Raw genomic sequence first — 19,053 nt, forward strand, 5'->3', positions numbered from 1 at the left:
TTCAACAGCTTCACCTGAAGCCTCGCGCTCACCTGTCCACCTGTGATTTCCAAGTGTTTCTTCATCAAGTTCATGGTGTTGGGAGTCACCACATATCCTTCAGTCTTGTAATTTTCACCTGGCAGGTAAAAAAGGAGGTCTTTACAAAAAAATGCAAATACATTTATAACACAAGGGCTTTGTTGGTTTTCCAGATGGTGTCGGTATGTCTTACTTTATATCAACATGAAAAAAAAGTTGAAATGCTCAGTAATGCAGTTAATCTTTACCCTAGAGTTGCCTCCAATTTACAACTTTTAGAAGATGCTGTAGTCTAGCGGGGGGAATAAAACCAAAGTTAGTAGCCTGCAACATTTTCTTCAGCATCAGAATCGTCTAAAAGAAAATTGCACACGCTTACCATGGGTTTGCAGATTGAGGAACAACTTGCTTCCTCTCATAAAGAGGGCCGTCAAGAGGCTGCTTTTGATGCGGTTCTTAACATTTCCTCTGAGTGGACTTGACAATTTGAGCTCACGGTGTTGCTCAGCTCTCTTGATCAAAAGGTAGACCCAAAGTGTATCCCTAACACAGTGAAGGCATCTCCCACTCCTCTCTCACAGGCCAAAATGAGGTGAAAAGCAGTTTAGGGAACACAATTCTACTCCCAGAGCAGATCCATACGCTGCACCTTGAGAGATGGGCTACCACCTTTCCGCTGTAAAGGTCTATCCTCCCATGTGGCTCGAAATTTACACCATGTGCATAACTCCGCATGAGTGGCTTATCTCGTCAACTTGGTCCACAGTATTATTTTTTTTCACTTGTCCAGTTCCTTCCCTAAAACTAGAGCTATCTTGCAGGTTGGTGGCAACTTCAATTCCTTCATTTTTCAGCTTTGAGTTTCACTAGGGGAAAGAAATCTCCCCTCCAATTTTTAGGTCTCGCCTGCCGACAGCAGATGCACTGTACGCTGGGAGGAGTACTGTTTACTGTAAGGGGCTTGGAGCCCGCCCACTGCTTACCATTTGTTAGTAACACCGTCACTCTTCTTTGTTACGCCCTAATTCGCCATCACTTCCTTTTGTGTGGAGCATGGACCAAGCAGAGATTATTTCATCTTAAATCAGTGACCGTCCACTGCTCGCATTGTGATCCTGGGATTATTCCGTTCACTGCTGCAATTTTTCTACATATCATTTTATATAAGTTTATATTGATAATCAGCGTGCACATACGTGTTTCAGGACACTTATATGTTTCCGGTTCTTGTTCTTTCTCTATTAACTCTGTTTTTAAACACATATTTGGACATGGTTTTTCTACGCCTGCATCTTTTGGCTAACTCGTACAGCGAAAATAAAATAGCATTTTACGTGGGTTGCATTAAGCTGCTTTAATGTATATATGCCACACCAACAAAACATTTATATCATCCTCATGCTTGCCGCCTCGTGCCTATTTCAAGGTCTTTCTGCCACTCATCCCCATAATGCCTCAAACCTTTGCGCTGATTTCATGTTCGGCTCCTTGTTGGTGATACTTATTCCCGCAACTGTCCTACTCCACTCCATCCACACCACGATACCCCATGCCACTCTAGAGCACTGCATGTGTGCGACTCAACAGTCTACTCAACACCACTAACGTTTAACCATGCTGAACAGCAGTCCCGTTGATGTACAACATGACTTAAAAACATTGGCAAAGCCAACAGCTCTCACATAGGCGAGACAGATTGGCCTTGCTAAAGCCAGTTTACTTTGTCGTTGGCTGCTGCAGAGTAAAGTGGGCAGTGCCAGTTGAAGTACAGCGTACGCTGTGGCTTGGACCAGATGAGAAAGGTCTGAACTGGGGCTTCTTCCAGGCTTGCCAGCAATAACAGGACAGGGGCATCAGAAGGCTGGCACGCCTCCTGGATTTGTGTAAACTTTAAATCTCATCAAAGCACGCATTTAGTCTGCTCTGGTGTCCAGCCTAGACTTTCTAAGTAAGTTAAATACCGGTCTTCTCTCATGAAGGCGAAGGGCACACCGATGGATCAGTGAAGTTGGCTTTGGTGATGGCTAAACATCTGGAAGAAAGACTCTGGAATTATTTTAAAAGGGCCTCCAAACACCTACCAGGAGCTGCATACAGGTTTATGGCTGACGAAAGATTGATGCTCTTCCTGAACCAAGAATGATAACCAGATAACCACTATGGTAGGCTACTGCTTTGTTGAGCATGAAACAATTAAGGGGCCTGGCAGTGGAGCTGAGCCAGTGAAGAGGCGGATTCCTGTGTAGGCACAAACACTGGGTTTTTTGTCACAGAAGTGTGGAGTTAACCTCCTCTGTGCCTTAGGCCTGCAATCTCCACTCTCTTTTCTGATGTTGCTGGTGAATGGGAAAAATGCTGGCGAAAAATTTGGTGCACATTTAACAGGCTACTGATAGGACCACCAAGATGGAATGAGCCATAAAGTTTCAAAAACAATGATGTAAGCAGTTTCGCAAATTGATGTTTTTAAAACTACAAAAGGAATTCCACCACTGCAGCAGCTTGTAAAGAAAGAAGAGCTAAATGTTCCACCAACCAGGACCTTGAAAAGGGAGCGAACGCAAACTAAGACAACAGAGCCTGTAGCTCTCCCGCACCTCGAACCAATGTGATGGCTAAAAACAAGGTTTTCCAAGTCAGAAACATGTGAGTGCAAAGGCTCCCACTTCAGAAAGGCCAGGTCTGGAGTGAGATTGTATTGAGCCATCGAAAGAGGAATCCGTGAACTCTGATAAGGAGAACCCTAAAAAAAAAAAATCACTGCAACACAGAATACCAGCAAGAAAAGACATGCAGAAAAGGCAGACAGGTAACCTTTCACCAACATAAGAATCTTTCTACAAGGAAACAGCTAATTGGAAAGTGTGTGGGACTTCCGACCATAGCAGACATGTCTTGGCCTTAACACCGACAGACCACATTACAGCCCTTTAACTTGCAATCATCCGAGCCCAACACTAGATGGCAGACTTATGCTGAGCATGTGTACAGCCAGCCACACATGCCTCGAACAGGATACCCAACACCTCTGCAGGTGGCTGGAAAGAGGTTACAGCTAATTGACCAAGTTCCACACATACAAATTGCTGTGAAGTAAGGATGAAATATCATCACCCTTGGGGCTTGCAGCCGAGGAAGCAGAAGGGAATGGACAGGCCGCGATGACTGAGGATTGAGACCACAGCCTCCATGCCAACTAGGAGATACCAGGATCGCCCAGGGCTTGTACGCTGGCACTCTGAATGACTCTCTGAAGGTAGGGAAACCGCATAAAAGCCTAAAGTGGTTGTAAATCCAGGGAAGGCTGACAGAATGCAAGTGAAAGATTATTTAAGATTTTACACGTCTTGTTGATTCTCGATGTAAAAAGATCAATCCGAGGAGAGCCGCACATGGCAACACCTGATTCAGCAACTCATGGTCCAATCCACTCGCTGCAATTTGATTTTCCTTCACCGCCACATGAGCAGCTGGCAGCCAGATCCTAGTGGAGTGGTGTGGCTCACTGGTTAGAGGTGGCGACCCGTAAGCAGAGAACGGCCAGGGTTCAATTCCCGATGCGCAAGGTCGTGGGCCAGGGTCAAACAGACTCGATAATTCTCGCCTCGGTGCCTACTTTAACCAGGGAACACACTAGGCAACTCTGGGCATTAAGCTTGCCTCATCTCTACAACGGCGGCCCACAGACGCCGGGGATGCCTGGTTTCACCTTGGAGATACCCAGAAAAGGACCATCTCACAGGGAAAACCAGGACAGGTTCCCCAGTGGTCTTCAGCGCCAGGATACTCCTTGGAGTCACAGTGCGCTTTAGCTTTACAAGTACACCCACATTTACATTTACATTCTGCATTTGATCCACTGCCAGAGATCTGTGTTCTTGGAAGATGGAGGGGGGAAAACTACTGCTCCTCGTTAAAGATAGTGCATGGTAGTTACCCTGAATGTGTGTGGGGACCGGGGAGATATCCCCTCAGTGCCAACATACGGTCATCAGTTGTGGAAGGTGTATGTGCAGGAGATGCTACTCTATGGTCTAAAGTATGCCAAATGTCCCAGATGCTGGTCCCCCTCCCCCACCCCTCCAAACATTCAGAGATGTATAAGCCCTGGATTCTGGAAAAGTGTCTCCCTGGAAAAAATTAGAAGCAGCCGTCCACCACTGCAGAGACTCCAGAGCAGATGACCTAACTGGATGGGATTAGGTAACAGAATGTACACCGAGTCACTTGATGTTGCATGGTCCACTGGAGAGGTCTTAGGGATTTGGTATTTGTGCAGCACAAATCTACCCACGTGCACAGCCAAGCCAGAGACCCTAGGAAGAGACCAGATGCCATAAACCCTTTCACTCTCAGAAGGACTCCTGCTGGCTGCCGCGCGAAACCGGTCCGAAGATGCTTGTTTCCAGTCGAGGGAGGACCTGGATTGGCAATAAATACATTCTGTCCATCAACTGTTGTTTTTGCGGCTGTCGCGCCAGAAGCAAACGTTGTCACCTCATGCTGAATGTGAACCAAAAGCTTTTGGAGGTAGAGACGCTCACATTTGAGGAGTATCAAACAGTGCCCCTATGATATGTTGGGATATCTTTTTTTTCAGATAACAAAGACTATGAACACAGCGGATGCAAGGATAGGTTCTTTCTGCAGCAACAAATGATCGGATTATGCTTTAAGAAGCCACTCGTCCAAATACGGATAGACATGTGGGCCTCGTCAAAGGAGGTGACCCACAGCCAACAACTGGAGGAGGGCTCTTACGGCCAGAGTGAGCCTGACTGAAGAGACCGAAGAGAAGAGAGCAGTCAGTTTTAAAAACAGCAACCCACTGGCACAGGTATCCTCTGCCAGCGATGAGGAAAACAGCCACTCAGCCCCCACTGAAAAGAGGCTTCATGGTTGTGGTGGACCAGGAAGACAAAGAAAGGAGGTAGTCACCCTCTACCTGAACAATATCCTTGATCAGGCAGTGGGACAGGGGGTGAAACTGCCTTTGCTGGTGGCAAAACGAGGAGTGCAGTCTTTGAACTTCCAGAGCCGCCTATGGAAACACTACGCAGCTTGCTCGGATGTGTGAGCACCATTGAAGGGCAAGTCCAGGAATCAACCCTGTAGGCTTCATCCAAGAGTGACAGCGGAGGACCACTTATGCATCCGTAGGGAGGTGTCCAGACCCATTGCAGCCTGCCTGGCAGCCTCCATGCCATAGTTGCTCAGCGCACTAAAGACCTTCCTCATCTGCGCCAGAACATAGGGTACCAGCAGGACCTCCCACAGACAGTGAGGGGACTTGGCAAGGAGGCACGCTGCACTTGAGGTGTTCAGAACCAGGCTGCCATAGGAAAGTGTCCTTTGACCTAGCAGTTCTAATAGTGTGTATAATCTACCAAGAGGGACTGTGCAGATCCCTTGGAAGGTCAAGTCTGCACCACTAAACGTTCTGGTGAGGGGCCCGAGGCCAAGCATGGCCTGCACTGGCTCCCCGTCAGCAAGAGATCACGTTCAGACTCCTCACCCACGCACACAAGGCTCTCCACGACATGGGCTCCAAATACCTCAACAGTCACCTCACATTCTACACACCCACCCGCCAGCTCCAAACCGCCAGCCTCGCCCGCGCCACCGTCCCATGAATCTGCAGAACCACCGCCGGAGGAAGATCCTTCTCCTACCTGGCGGCCAAGACATGGAACTCCCTTCCCAACCACATTCCACTGACCCAGGACCATCTCTCCTTCAGGAAACAACTCAAGACCTGGCTGTTCGAACAGTAGCGACCCCCCCCCCCCTCTCAGCGCCTTGAGACCCTTAAGGGTGAGTAGCGCGCTTCACAAATTTCTGATTGATTGGAGGTTGTTGGCCTCTACTTTTACGAAGCACAGCAGGACACAGGCGGATTGGATTGAGCCACCGGGGCCTCATTAAAATGCAAAACATCCATCAGTTGCAATAATTGCCAGTGGGGTTTTGGGTGGATAGAGGGACTGGACTCAACTGAATGCAAGGCAAAGACAGACTGGACCCTCTGGAGTGGGAAATCCAGCCTTTGGAAAAACCTTCTATTGGCCAGTAGAGCGGCAGTGGTCTCCAGGCAGAGAAGCAGATATCCTTCGAACTCTCAACATCCACTGTTCCTCAAGACTTGGAGAAAGGACAGATTTGATTTCCAACAAATCAAACATGCAGCAGGGGCGCTCCTGTCTTGACGCATCTCAAGATGTCTCTTCCTCGGACACACAGGACTGATTGGGCCTTTTCATATTCCAAACCCTGTGTGGAGCTCCGCTCTACAGTCCATGCCAGAGCCAGCGTCAGTCGTGCCACAGAGGGCACGGTGTGGTGAGGCGTGGTGTAGAGGGTCTAAGGGGAGCAGGGATGGGCTTCGAAGGAAGAGATGGAATGGTTTGCACTGCTGTTGAAGGGGCTGTAATGCCTTACCAGCCACATAAGAGGGATTAGAACAGAGTGCCAGAGTGACCTCTGCCTGCTCACAAGCAGGACGCACTATTAGGAAGGTAAACTTGGTTTGTGTTTTACAAGACTAAAAACGTGCATGCAAATCACACTTGTAGTGTGTACTTCGAGGAGGGCGCAGACATGCCGTGTATGGTTCTGGTGCAAAAAGAACAATTGAACAATTGATGGGCAGAATTCAGAACAATGTCATACATTCACCATAGTACAGAGATCTAGGCCTAAATCCATCGTTTTTTTGCTCACCATGCCATTCCAGTTTGGACCCAGCCATATGCAAATCAGTCTTGAGCCTGCGCCCATTGGGAACAGTTCAGCCTGAAATGCCAGGCCAGGTCCTCCCTGGACTAGAAACAAGCATCATAGGACCGGTTTCGGGCTTTCAGCCCTCATCAGCCAGGATAGCTTGACTCCAGTGGCATGGAGAGAACAGGACTCGCGTCTGGGCAAACCCGTCCACTCGGGGTGACAAATGCAAAAAGAACAATTGATGGTCAGAATGCAGAACAATGTCATAGACTCACCCCAGTACAAACCTCTAAATCCTTTAAAATCACATTCCGTCTAGAAGGAAGTCCTTTCTAACACACACGTCCACGCAGAAGCCTTGGGAGTCAAGAGACTTGGCAGGGCTGCTTCTTATAGCCAGCTAAAACACAAACACACAAACACCTCATCCCACGTCATCAGCATCTATTCAGTGTCTCCCAATATATGGCTCTGCATCGTTTCTTATCCTGGTGACCTTATCAATTTGAAAGATTTGGAAACCAGAACCGCTCTGAGAGATGACGAGAACCGGAAAGCACTTGTTCTGGCGGCACAAGAATTATTTCTAAGTAGTAAGACACTGAATCAGAGAATATGAAAGAGGAAACTGCACTCACCTGGTTTGTGAAACTTCAGTGCTTCACCTCTCAGCTGCTCCATCAGGGACGCGGTCTGCAGCTTCACCTCACCTGCAGAGGGAGGAAGGGCCACAGAAGTTGAGTCACACTGCTAAGCCGGGCTTGAAAATACATCTTTTCTCTAATAAAACGTTTTATTAGCATTTGTACGGTTAAGCAAAAGCAAAAAACATTGGTTTATAATCAAGTGTACCATTCTAATTGCAGCTTTCCCACCAGCTCCCACCATTACATGTTAAACTCCATCTTAAGGCCCTTCAAATGTTCTTGAACACTGCACGCGTTTTCATTTTAAATAGATTACAATTTAAATTAACCTGGTATTACTTCCAACTATTTCACAAGGAATCCCCACTTTCATTTTAAATGTTTTCAATTAAGTGAATACTAAATTAATACTAATCCAAGCTCTAAATTAAACAAAAGCAAATTAATCTTGTTTATACTAATAGGATCGTGTTTTTTCACCTCCGTAATAAATGACATCGAATGTAAAAGTGGTCTGCCTGGTACTTCGGGCGGACTGCTCCTGTGAAAGTTTAACGAGAACAGTGGGACTGGAAATATAAATACATAAAAATTAAAAAAAAACTGGCCCGGGTGGAAGCAACAGTCACAAATTCTCAGTAAACGTGAAGTATAAGTAAACAGGTGACGTCAAAGGGGTGCAAGCAAAGGGTTGGCAGGGGCGGTGCAGGTACAAGGCGGATGCGCGGGCACGGACTGTGACGTAGACATGCTGTGGGTGCAGGCAGCATGAAGGCTGGTGCCCCCAGGAGGGGGCATGCCTGGGAGGCTCGAGGGAGGGGTTATGCAGGATACGAGCTGGCAGGGCCAAGCAGCTGGGCATGACAGGGCAGGGTACACAGAATAGGACCAGACTGGCAGGAGAGGGGCGCGAGACACTGCAGAGATGCAGTAACTGGGGCTGACGCTGGCGGGTGGGTGCAGACTGGGGCGTGGCACAGAAGTGGTGTGCAGGCATGCATAAGACAAGGTGGGAATACGGAGGTAGTGGAAGCCTGGCAGGCATGGAGGGGGGTGGGGGGCTGGGGCTACTCATCAGAATGGGGGTGCAGACAGGGGTCGCACCAAGATGGGTCTCCATTGCACTAACCAACCCCATCCTGCCATACTGAGCTGCGGCAGGAGTACCAATACTAGCCGCTTGGTGGCGCTACCCCCACACACAAATTCTCTCTCTCGGTTCTCAAACGTAGTCCTAGTGAGCTTGGAGAAACGCGTTGCACAAACAATATATATAACTTGGGTAAGAAGTATAAAGCTAAGCAAATGGGCGTAAGGTCCGTGATGCACACGCAGGGTGGTCCCGGCATCCGCCCAGAATCTAAACCTCTGCGCCGACTATCGAGCCGGGAGCCTCTCCTTCCCTCCCACGTCTCCCCCCCATCAGTGCATCCTTTCCACGCTGGAGGGTCTACGTGCACTAGATTCAATTCCTACTATACGGTTCCCCCAAACTTTGACAATTGGCAGCAACTGCCATTCGCTTTCTTAGTCTCAGGTGAGAGGCCAGGAGTTGAATGTGCTTCAGTTTGAATGCCTCCAACCGAGTGATGCTGTTTATTATGCGCACCTGGGGTACTGGAAGGGTTCACCCGGAGTGCACACCGAGAACCGAGTGGCTGTCCCTTAAAGGGGAGTGTCCTAGCCAACTCAAAGGGCCTCGTATCGACCTCACACGGATGAGTGTCTGCCCTCTAGTATTTGGGCCCGAGAACTGGCGCAGATCGCTGCAGCAGGCGCTTGACCGACTCGGCGACGTTAGACGTCAGTCAAGGACCCCGGACTTGTTCTTGGTCTCGTCTGCGCCAGGATCACATACAAATATCAGAGCCGAATTGGTTTATCGGTTCCCAGAGCTCACGGAGACCTCGGCAGACTGGCTCTTATAACCGAACAGAAGATGGTTAATGCGCCTGCGGCACAGATCTGGTTCGTCTGAAGTCTGTGCGCAAACGTCCGGGGGCCAACTCAACCCACCAGTCTTGTAAGGTCGATAAAAAACACCAGTACCGTTTGAATAAAAAAATCCCGCTACTGGGGCCGTCAGTAATACAAGATTACTAGTCACGTGGAAATTCCAGCAGAGGTCACCAGCCGGAAGCAGACAGGACAAATGGGAAACTCCACCTCGACAGACGGGATAGTCAACTGACCCCGCCCCAGCCACCACTGGCCTCCAGTCCCTTCCATCCCCTGCGCCACGGCTGCTGGGGAACAGACAACTGACCCGCCCCAACCACCACTGGCCTCCAGTCCCTTCCATCCCCTGCGCCACCGCTGCTGGGGGACAGACAACTGACCCGCCCCAACCACCACTGGCCTCCAGTCCCTTCCATCCCCTGCGCTGCTGGGGGACAGACAACTGACCCGCCCCAACCACCACTGGCCTCCAGTCCCTTCCATCCCCTGCGCCACGGCTGCTGGGGGACAGACAACTGCTCCCGCCCCAGCCACCACTGGCCTCCAGTCCCTCCAGTCCCTTCCATCCCCTGCGCCACGACTGCTGGGGGACAGACAACTGACCCGCCCCAACCACCACTGGCCTCCAGTCCCTTCCATCCCCTGCGCCACGGCTGCTGGGGGACAGACGACTGACCTCGCCCCAGCCACCACTGGCCTCCAGTCCCTCCAGTCCCTTCCATCCCCTGCGCCACGGCTGCTGGGGGACAGACGACTGACCCCGCCCCAGCCACCACTGGCCTCCAGTCCCTTCCATCCCCTGCGCCACGGCTGCTGGGGGACAGACAACTGACCCGCCCCAACCACCACTGGCCTCCAGTCCCTTCCATCCCCTGCGCCACCGCTGCTGGGGGACAGACAACTGACCCGCCCCAACCACCACTGGCCTCCAGTCCCTTCCATCCCCTGCGCCACGGCTGCTGGGGGACAGACGACTGACCCCGCCCCAGCCACCACTGGCCTCCAGTCCCTTCCATCCCCTGCGCCACGGCTGCTGGGGGACAGACAACTGACCAGCCCCAACCACCACTGGCCTCCAGTCCCTTCCATCCCCTGCGCCACGGCTGCTGGGGGACAGACAACTGACCCGCCCCAACCACCACTGGCCTCCAGTCCCTTCCATCCCCTGCGCCACGGCTGCTGGGGGACAGACAACTGACCCGCCCCAACCACCACTGGCCTCCAGTCCCTTCCATCCCCTGCGCCACGGCTGCTGGGGGACAGACAACTGACCCCGCCCCGCCACGGAGGCCGAAGGACAGATGACTGACCCCGCCCCAGCCACCACTGGCCTCCAGTCCCTTCCATCCCCTGCGCCACGGCTGCTGGGGGACAGACAACTGACCCGCCCCAACCACCACTGGCCTCCAGTCCCTTCCATCCCCTGCGCCACGGCTGCTGGGGGACAGACAACTGACCCGCCCCAGCCACCACTGGCCTCCAGTCCCTTCCATCCCCTGCGCCACGGCTGCTGGAGGACAGACGACTGACCTCGCCCCAGTCACCACTGGCCTATAGTCCGTCCACCCCTGCGCCACGGCTGCTGGAGGACAGATGACTGACCCCGTCCCAGCCACCACTGGCCCCCAGTCCCTTCCATCCCCTGCGCCACAGCTGCTCCAGCCCACAAACACGGAGCCTCCAGCCCCAGGCCGGCCGCGGCGGTTTCCTAAACATGGACCTTTTCTCGCTTTCCACCGCAGGCCCCGTTAATAGCACAATTAGGGCAGAAAGGAACAGGCCGGGCCTGTGGCGCACAGAGGCCCTTTCTTCAGCGCGACGCCAGCGAGCCAGAGGCCTGGAGGGCACCAACCAGGGCACCCCACAGACAGGGCAACGAACCCCCTGGCACCAGGGGCCTGGAGGCCAGGGGGCACTGGGGCTGCCCACAGTACAGGGTCCCACAGACAGGGCTATGAACCTCCTGGCACATGGGGGCCTGGTGAGCAGCGGGCAGCTGGTCTTCCCTCGGTTCTAGGTTCCCACATAGAGGGCAGTGAACTAATTGGCATGGAAGCAGCTTAGGACCAGCGGCGGGCAGGGTTCCCTCTGCCCAGGCCCCCATGGACCAGGCAATGTTCTGTCTGGAGCGGGGACAGAGGTCGGACAGGACTGCCCCAATCACAGTCCCTCACAGACCACGCAACGAGCACAAGGGAAAGAAAGGACCGACAATGGCTGGGCACCAGGGCTGCCCTCCGCCCGGACCCCACTGAGAGGGCAAGGTTCCCCCCCTGGTTACCTATAGAGCCTGGCACGGGGAGGGTTTCCTGCACCGCGTCCCCACAGACCGGGCACTGTGGGTGCCAGCTGCCGGCTCAGCGCTTGAAAGGAGGGTGCCACACCAAGCGGATCGTCCCGATCATATTGTTCATGTTTTTAACTTTGTAACTCTTGATTCTGGCTTATATCCATATGAAATTGATACGACAAGAACAATATTGATGTCCTGCTGGTGCTTGAATTGATTTGCTTAAATACCTTTATGAATTGACATACCCTTGAATAGGAGTGCCGAGGGTCATTTCCGTTTTATGCTCTCACTGGGTCCAACTGGGCTTCCGTGGTTTAGCACCTTAGGCACTGGGGGGCCGTTTTTGCAACCTCGAGGGGCACCAACACCTGCATGCTGATATTAAATGCACTAGGGGAATAGATGTGCTACCCAATATTCCACCGCTGTTTGTAAATATGGTCACTGTGGGTACTAGTACCTGGCACAGGGGGAGGGGGCACCAGTGACGGGGAGACAGCCAAGCTCCCCACCGCACAGGCCCCACACAGACCAAAAGATAATACACCTGGCGCAGTAGGGTCTACATAGAAACCCTCACCTACGAGCTGCCAGGATTCCCTGCCAATCAAGAGCCCAGAGATTAGACAATCTCCCCCCTGGCCTGAAGCTCCACTGAAGCTAGGCCCGCCAGAGACCAGGCTTTGTCCTACCGGGCCTGCAAGAGCTTCCCTCCGCTCAGGGTCCAATGGACCGGGCAATACCCTCCTTGGCATAGGTAGGTCTGGGAGACCATTAGGCAAAGGGCCTTTAACCCTCACCCCTCTCCTCACACCCTGGCAATGCATCTCCTGCAACAGATGGCCACGAGACCTGGCCAGACACGCACCCGGCGAGGATTTACCTGGCACTGGGGTGACCGAGGTGGTCTTTGTGCCCCAGGCTGCAACATACAGGCCAGTGCCCTACCTGGCAACAGACGGCCTGGAGCGCCTGGTCTACCCCAGGGGAACCATCCTAAGCAACGAAGTCAAAATGAGGAATCCCGAACAACGAAGTCCTGAACCACGACCCTTCATTTCAACGAATTCCTGCACCACAACACGCCTGCACCACAACACGCCTGCACCACAACACGCCTGCACCACAACACGCCTGCACCACAACACGCCTGCACCACAACACTCCTGCACCACAACACTCCTGCACCACAACACTCCTGAACCACAACACTCCTGAACCACAACACTCCTGAACCACAACACTCCTGCACCACAACACTCCTGCACCACAACACTCCTGCACCACAACACTCCTGCACCACAACACTCCTGCACCACAACACTCCTGCACCACAACACTCCTGCACCACAACACTCCTGCACCACAACACTCCTGCACCACAACACTCCTGCACCACAACACTCCTGCACCACAACACTCCTGCACCAAAACACTCCTGCACCACAACACTCCTGCACCACAACACTCCTGCACCACAACACTCCTGCACCACAACACTCCTGCACCACAACACTCCTGCACCACAACACTCCTGCACCACAACACTCCTGCACCACAACACTCCTGCACCACAACACTCCTGCACCACAACACTCCTGCACCACAACACTCCTGCACCACAACACTCCTGCACCACAACACTCCTGCACCACAACACTCCTGCACCACAACACTCCTGCACCACAACACTCCTGCACCACAACACTCCTGCACCACAACACTCCTGCACCACAACACTCCTGCACCACAACACTCCTGCACCACAACACTCCTGCACCACAACACTCCTGAACCACAACACTCCTGAACCACAACACTCCTGAACCACAACACTCCTGCACCACAACACTCCTGCACCACAACACTCCTGCACCACAACACTCCTGCACCACAACACTCCTGCACCACAACACTCCTGCACCACAACACTCCTGCACCACAACACTCCTGCACCACAACACTCCTGCACCACAACACTCCTGCACCACAACACTCCTGCACCACAACACTCCTGCACCACAACACTCCTGCACCACAACACTCCTGCACCACAACACTCCTGCACCACAACACTCCTGCACCACAACACTCCTGCACCACAACACTCCTGCACCACAACACTCCTGCACCACAACACTCCTGCACCACAACACTCCTGCACCACAACACTCCTGCACCACAACACTCCTGCACCACAACACTCCTGCACCACAACACTCCTGCACCACAACACTCCTGCACCACAACACTCCTGCACCACAACACTCCTGCACCACAACACTCCTGCACCACAACACTCCTGCACCACAACACTCCTGCACCACAACACTCCTGCACCACAACACTCCTGCACCACAACACTCCTGCACCACAACACTCCTGCACCACAACACTCCTGCACCACAACACTCCTGCACCACAACACTCCTGCACCACAACACTCCTGCACCACAACACTCCTGCACCACAACACTCCTGCACCACAACACTCCTGCACCACAACACTCCTGCACCACAACACTCCTGCACCACAACACTCCTGCACCACAACACTCCTGCACCACAACACTCCTGCACCACAACACTCCTGCACCACAACACTCCTGCACCACAACACTCCTGCACCACAACACTCCTGCACCACAACACTCCTGCACCACAACACTCCTGCACCACAACACTCCTGCACCACAACACTCCTGCACCACAACACTCCTGCACCACAACACTCCTGCACCACAACACTCCTGCACCACAACACTCCTGCACCACAACACTCCTGCACCACAACACTCCTGCACCACAACACTCCTGCACCACAACACTCCTGCACCACAACACTCCTGCACCACAACACTCCTGCACCACAACACTCCTGCACCACAACACTCCTGCACCACAACACTCCTGCACCACAACACTCCTGCACCACAACACTCCTGCACCACAACACTCCTGCACCACAACACTCCTGCACCACAACACTCCTGCACCACAACACTCCTGCACCACAACACTCCTGCACCACAACACTCCTGCACCACAACACTCCTGCACCACAACACTCCTGCACCACAACACTCCTGCACCACAACACTCCTGCACCACAACACTCCTGCACCACAACACTCCTGCACCACAACACTCCTGCACCACAACACTCCTGCACCACAACACTCCTGAACCACAACACTCCTGAACCACAACACTCCTGAACCACAACACTCCTGAACCACAACACTCCTGAACCACAACACTCCTGAACCACAACACTCCTGAACCACAACACTCCTGAACCACAACACTCCTGAACCACAACACTCCTGAACCACAACACTCCTGAACCACAACACTCCTGAACCACAACACTCCTGAACCACAACTCCGACTTCTCCGCCTCTAGGGAGGTAAAACTCTTAGATAAGAGGCAGCTGCAGATTCATTCCATGCAGTCGAATGAAACTAGGCTCTATTCTTCGATCTTCAGCTCAGCATCTGGCCCGCTTCACATGAGGAAAGTATGGGTCTTACTCTCGGTGTAAGGGAGGGAATTTCACTGCTTCTAATGCTAGAGTTCCCTCCTCGTCCTCGCGGTCAGTCCACAAACGCCATACTGCTCGTGGTGTATATTTATTTATCGACCTCTGGAAGAATCACATACACTGTTCCTAATCTTTGAAACTGGTGTCATCTCATTCAGAAGCCTCTTTCACACTCTTGAACATTGCATCTGACTCCAGCATTTGTCTTCCAACTCGAGCTGCCATTACTTCTCCCTCAAACGAGATTCATTCTTTCACACGATGTATTCCTTTTTCTCAAAAGCGAGTATACTTCCGTTTAAATGTGTTTTTCACTCCAAATGACCTCTTTCATGAGCATGTCCACCCTTTTGCCTCCATATCTGTTTTCTCCTAAAACTCTTTCCGCAGTCAATGCATCTTTCTTACTGTCTAAACATTATGTTGCCCAAGAGCCCTGTCACCTCACAATAATAAAGATGTGATGTGCATAAAATGGCTGTAATGCTTTCGATGGATAGTTTGGGGAATGCCTGCATACCATTTCTGTCGAATCTGCTGTGTTTGCGCAAGATCGTGTCCCCCTGTTTTCCAGGCCTAGTGCTTTCGGTGAAGAGAAGAGGCAGCAATCGCAACCAGGTACGATTAAAAAACGTTTTATATAATTTAATACCATGGTGGGTACCTCTAAAGTAAAGTTAGATCTGTGGGAAGTGTTATAAAAAAGCGGATTGAAAATAACATACTAGTATAAATGTGTAAAGAGCAATATGGTGATTTTCGTGGTTCAGGAACTCGTTGTTAAAAATGGAGTTGTTTGGATTTGCTCGTTGTTCAGCCTTCGTGGTTAGGGAATTCGTGGTTTAGGTAGTAGTTGTTCAGTCATACACCCCTACCCCAGAGGAGGCCTGCGCAGACCAGGTAAGGCCTTGGAAAGGGGGGGCGAGGGGAAGAGGAGGAAGGGTGGTCGATATAGGTCAAGGGCTCAAACTCAAATACTCATTCACCTGACTGACCCTGCCTATTCAGTACTTTATCCCCCGGTCACTGCAATCGACTATGTGCTCGATGCAGCGCGAAGTGCATTGACCCACTGAGGTGTTGAAAGGTGTGGGCAGCTATGGGCGAGCGGGCACATGCCCTCTGAAGAATATTTCTAAGATCTGCACTGCCGGTCATCTTTTAACACCCTTGAGGGTTGGAGAGCATCTTTCTATTGTACTGGAATGTAGGGACATCTTAAGGTTTATGGGGGCCATGGGATATATGTATTTTGGGAGCTGTTCAGATGCCATGTCTGGTCAAGTCACTGACAGCACCGGAGCAGGCGTGCTCATTCTTAATGTGTTTACATCTAATATTCAGGGATAGCGAGGTGTGTCTTCAATATTGTAACAGAGCAGCAGCTCTGCAAATAATCCGTCAGCCTCCACTTTCTCATATGGGAGGTCCTGTTTTTATCTACAAAAAAAGTCGCTGGATGCTACATGAAACAACGGTTCTCTGCAGTGTCTGTAATAGACTCACATTTCATTACATACATTAAAAGAAAACAGTATTTAAAACCATCTCCTTAAGAATTATTCAAAGCCATTTGGGCAAGACTCAGTAGACCAGAACTGGTTCTAAGGGGGCGGGGGGGGGGGGGCTGAAAGGCTGGGGGCCCTTGGCCAGAGCCCACCTTGCCCATGCCTTAAAACGTCTCTGCTGGAGTTAAAATCAGCTAGAAGCACGCTACCCAAGTTAGCAGAGGTATTAATAGCGGAGCTGTTTGAGAGATATTGAAACCTGCCCCTGCGGTGGATAGATTCCACCACTTACACTCCAGGGAATCGAACCTGGGACCTACGGCTTACACTTGGGCTCCAGCAGCAGCTGGCGCACAACCCACAGAGGTATATACATCGAAGCTGGGACCTACAGCTTACACTTGGGCACCAGCGCAAAAACAATAGATGGACAGAATGCAGAACAATGTCATACATTTACCCCAGTACAGAGATCTGGGCCTAAATCCATCGTTTTTTTTGCTCACCATGCCATTCCAGTTTGAACCCAGCCATATGCGAATCAGTCTGGACCCTGCGCCCAATGGGAACAGTCCAACCTGAACTGCCAAGCCAGGTCCTCCCTGGACTGGAAACAAGCATCCTAGGACCGGTTTCAGGGTTTCACCCCTCATCAGCCAGGATAGCTTGACCCCAGTGGCATGGAGGGCGCAGGACCCACGTCTGGGCATACCCTTGGGTACCAGCAGCAGCTGGCGCACAACCCACCAAGGTAGATACATCCAAGCAGAGGAAACGCATGCACCCTGGATGAGTACAGCAGAGACCTAGTCCCATATGGAAAGTAGAACCTGTTTTGAGGGTTTGTGTACATTCCTACTCCGGCGGGTTAATGAGTGATATGTTCAAGGCCAGCCTGCCGCCTTCGTGGCGCTATCAGTGAGATAAAAGGCGGTATCAGTGAGATGAAAAGGCACACGCCGCCTCAACTTTCCAGGACTGAGCTGCCGTCTAGGACAGGGGTCCCAAGGGGACAACCGTGGGGCGGCCGGAGTGTCCCGGGCGGGGGCAATGGAAACCGCAGCACCGCCCTCCGAGGGTCACTAAAGGCTGGCACAGGTGGGCAGACACTTCCTGCCTAGCCTGAAAACAAGTAGTGGACATGAGTGAAAGTGTAGTAGTCCATTTTAAAGTGGCGGATGCTGGTGATTAACCCCTTCCTACCTGTTCTCAGGATCACATTATGGCTTCGAGGAATCAGTATTTGTCCAGGATCACACAAGGATTTCAAACGGATGAAGATCGATTAGTTCTTGGGTCTTTTAGCTCTTAGCCCCGACTTAAACACTACACCACCAATCCTAGCGGAAACAGTTGCCAAACATTTAAACTCTACGTGAACACGCCACAAATCTGGTTTCAAAAGACATTTATTGGGAGTTTTTTTTTTTTACAGCTGTTGGAAAACGAGGCAGCATCTGTGAGGCCCGCACAAATAACATGACACATTTGTCCTTCACTGGCAACTAAACACCCTAGGGCAGCGCCTGACTCGGAGGGTAGCGTTGCAGAGCAGTCAAGGGAGGTGGTGTGGGCTAGTAATCGCCATTTGCAGGTGCGCAAAAATAACTCAATAATTGATTGTCCAGTCTGTACTTTGCTTTATAAAAGTAAGAGTACATTTATTAAACACACACACTACTCAATACTATGCACCAATTTACAAATATACAGAAGCTGTTGGAATTACTTTGTGACATTGCATAACATCCCACCCCTCCCCCAAGGGGGGGGGGGGGGTCTAGGTCCACCACTCCTATGTATGTACATCATCTTGCCCCCAATGCAATTAGTTGAACCTATCCTGGAGCGAGGGCCCTGCGCACTGGTACCATCCCAGTGGCGTCCCCCTCCCATTACCTCAACAAGCATTAAACAGGGAAACACCTGCCTTGGTGACACATGACCCTGACCAACCATCTCCTACTGACCCTAAAGTATACCCCTCTACATCTTAAGGGCTAACAGTCTGGGGTCTTCACCTAAGCGCATCAGACTACTACAGGTTTACGCACACTTTAGAATGACAGTACTCAGCACAATTGGATATCATTAAAAATGCATTGCAAGTGCAGCCCCTAAAGGCATCACAGATGATCACAGGATTAAGTTGTAAATACCCTCAGACACCCTAGCAGGAGTGTCTAGCCACTTAAATCCACTGTGCTTGTGACATCACCTTACACCTGTACTTCACATTGAACATCAGTCCCTCTAAAAGAAATAACCATTAATAAATGCATTTCAGTGCAATTACGCCATTTCACCTCCAGGAGATGCCCTTCGAGAAATCTCCAACTCAGCCCTTCAATCTTTGA

General features: G+C 51.6%; 1 protein-coding gene across 1 annotated transcript in view; it reads right to left on the minus strand.

Moving 5' to 3' along the window:
* Positions 1-19,053, minus strand: part of QARS1 (glutaminyl-tRNA synthetase 1) — a 242,690-nt gene that overhangs the window by 93,112 nt on the left and 130,525 nt on the right. The window contains exons 8-9 of the mRNA XM_086939337.1: positions 7,383-7,454; positions 33-118 (exon numbers count right to left, since the gene is read on the minus strand). Of these exons, the coding sequence (XP_086795463.1) occupies positions 33-118; positions 7,383-7,454 (158 nt within the window). The remainder of the gene's footprint in view (positions 1-32; positions 119-7,382; positions 7,455-19,053) is intronic.

This window comes from Lissotriton vulgaris, chromosome 9 (genome assembly GCF_964263255.1).
Source record: "Lissotriton vulgaris chromosome 9, aLisVul1.2, whole genome shotgun sequence".
NCBI lineage: Eukaryota > Metazoa > Chordata > Amphibia > Caudata > Salamandridae > Lissotriton > Lissotriton vulgaris.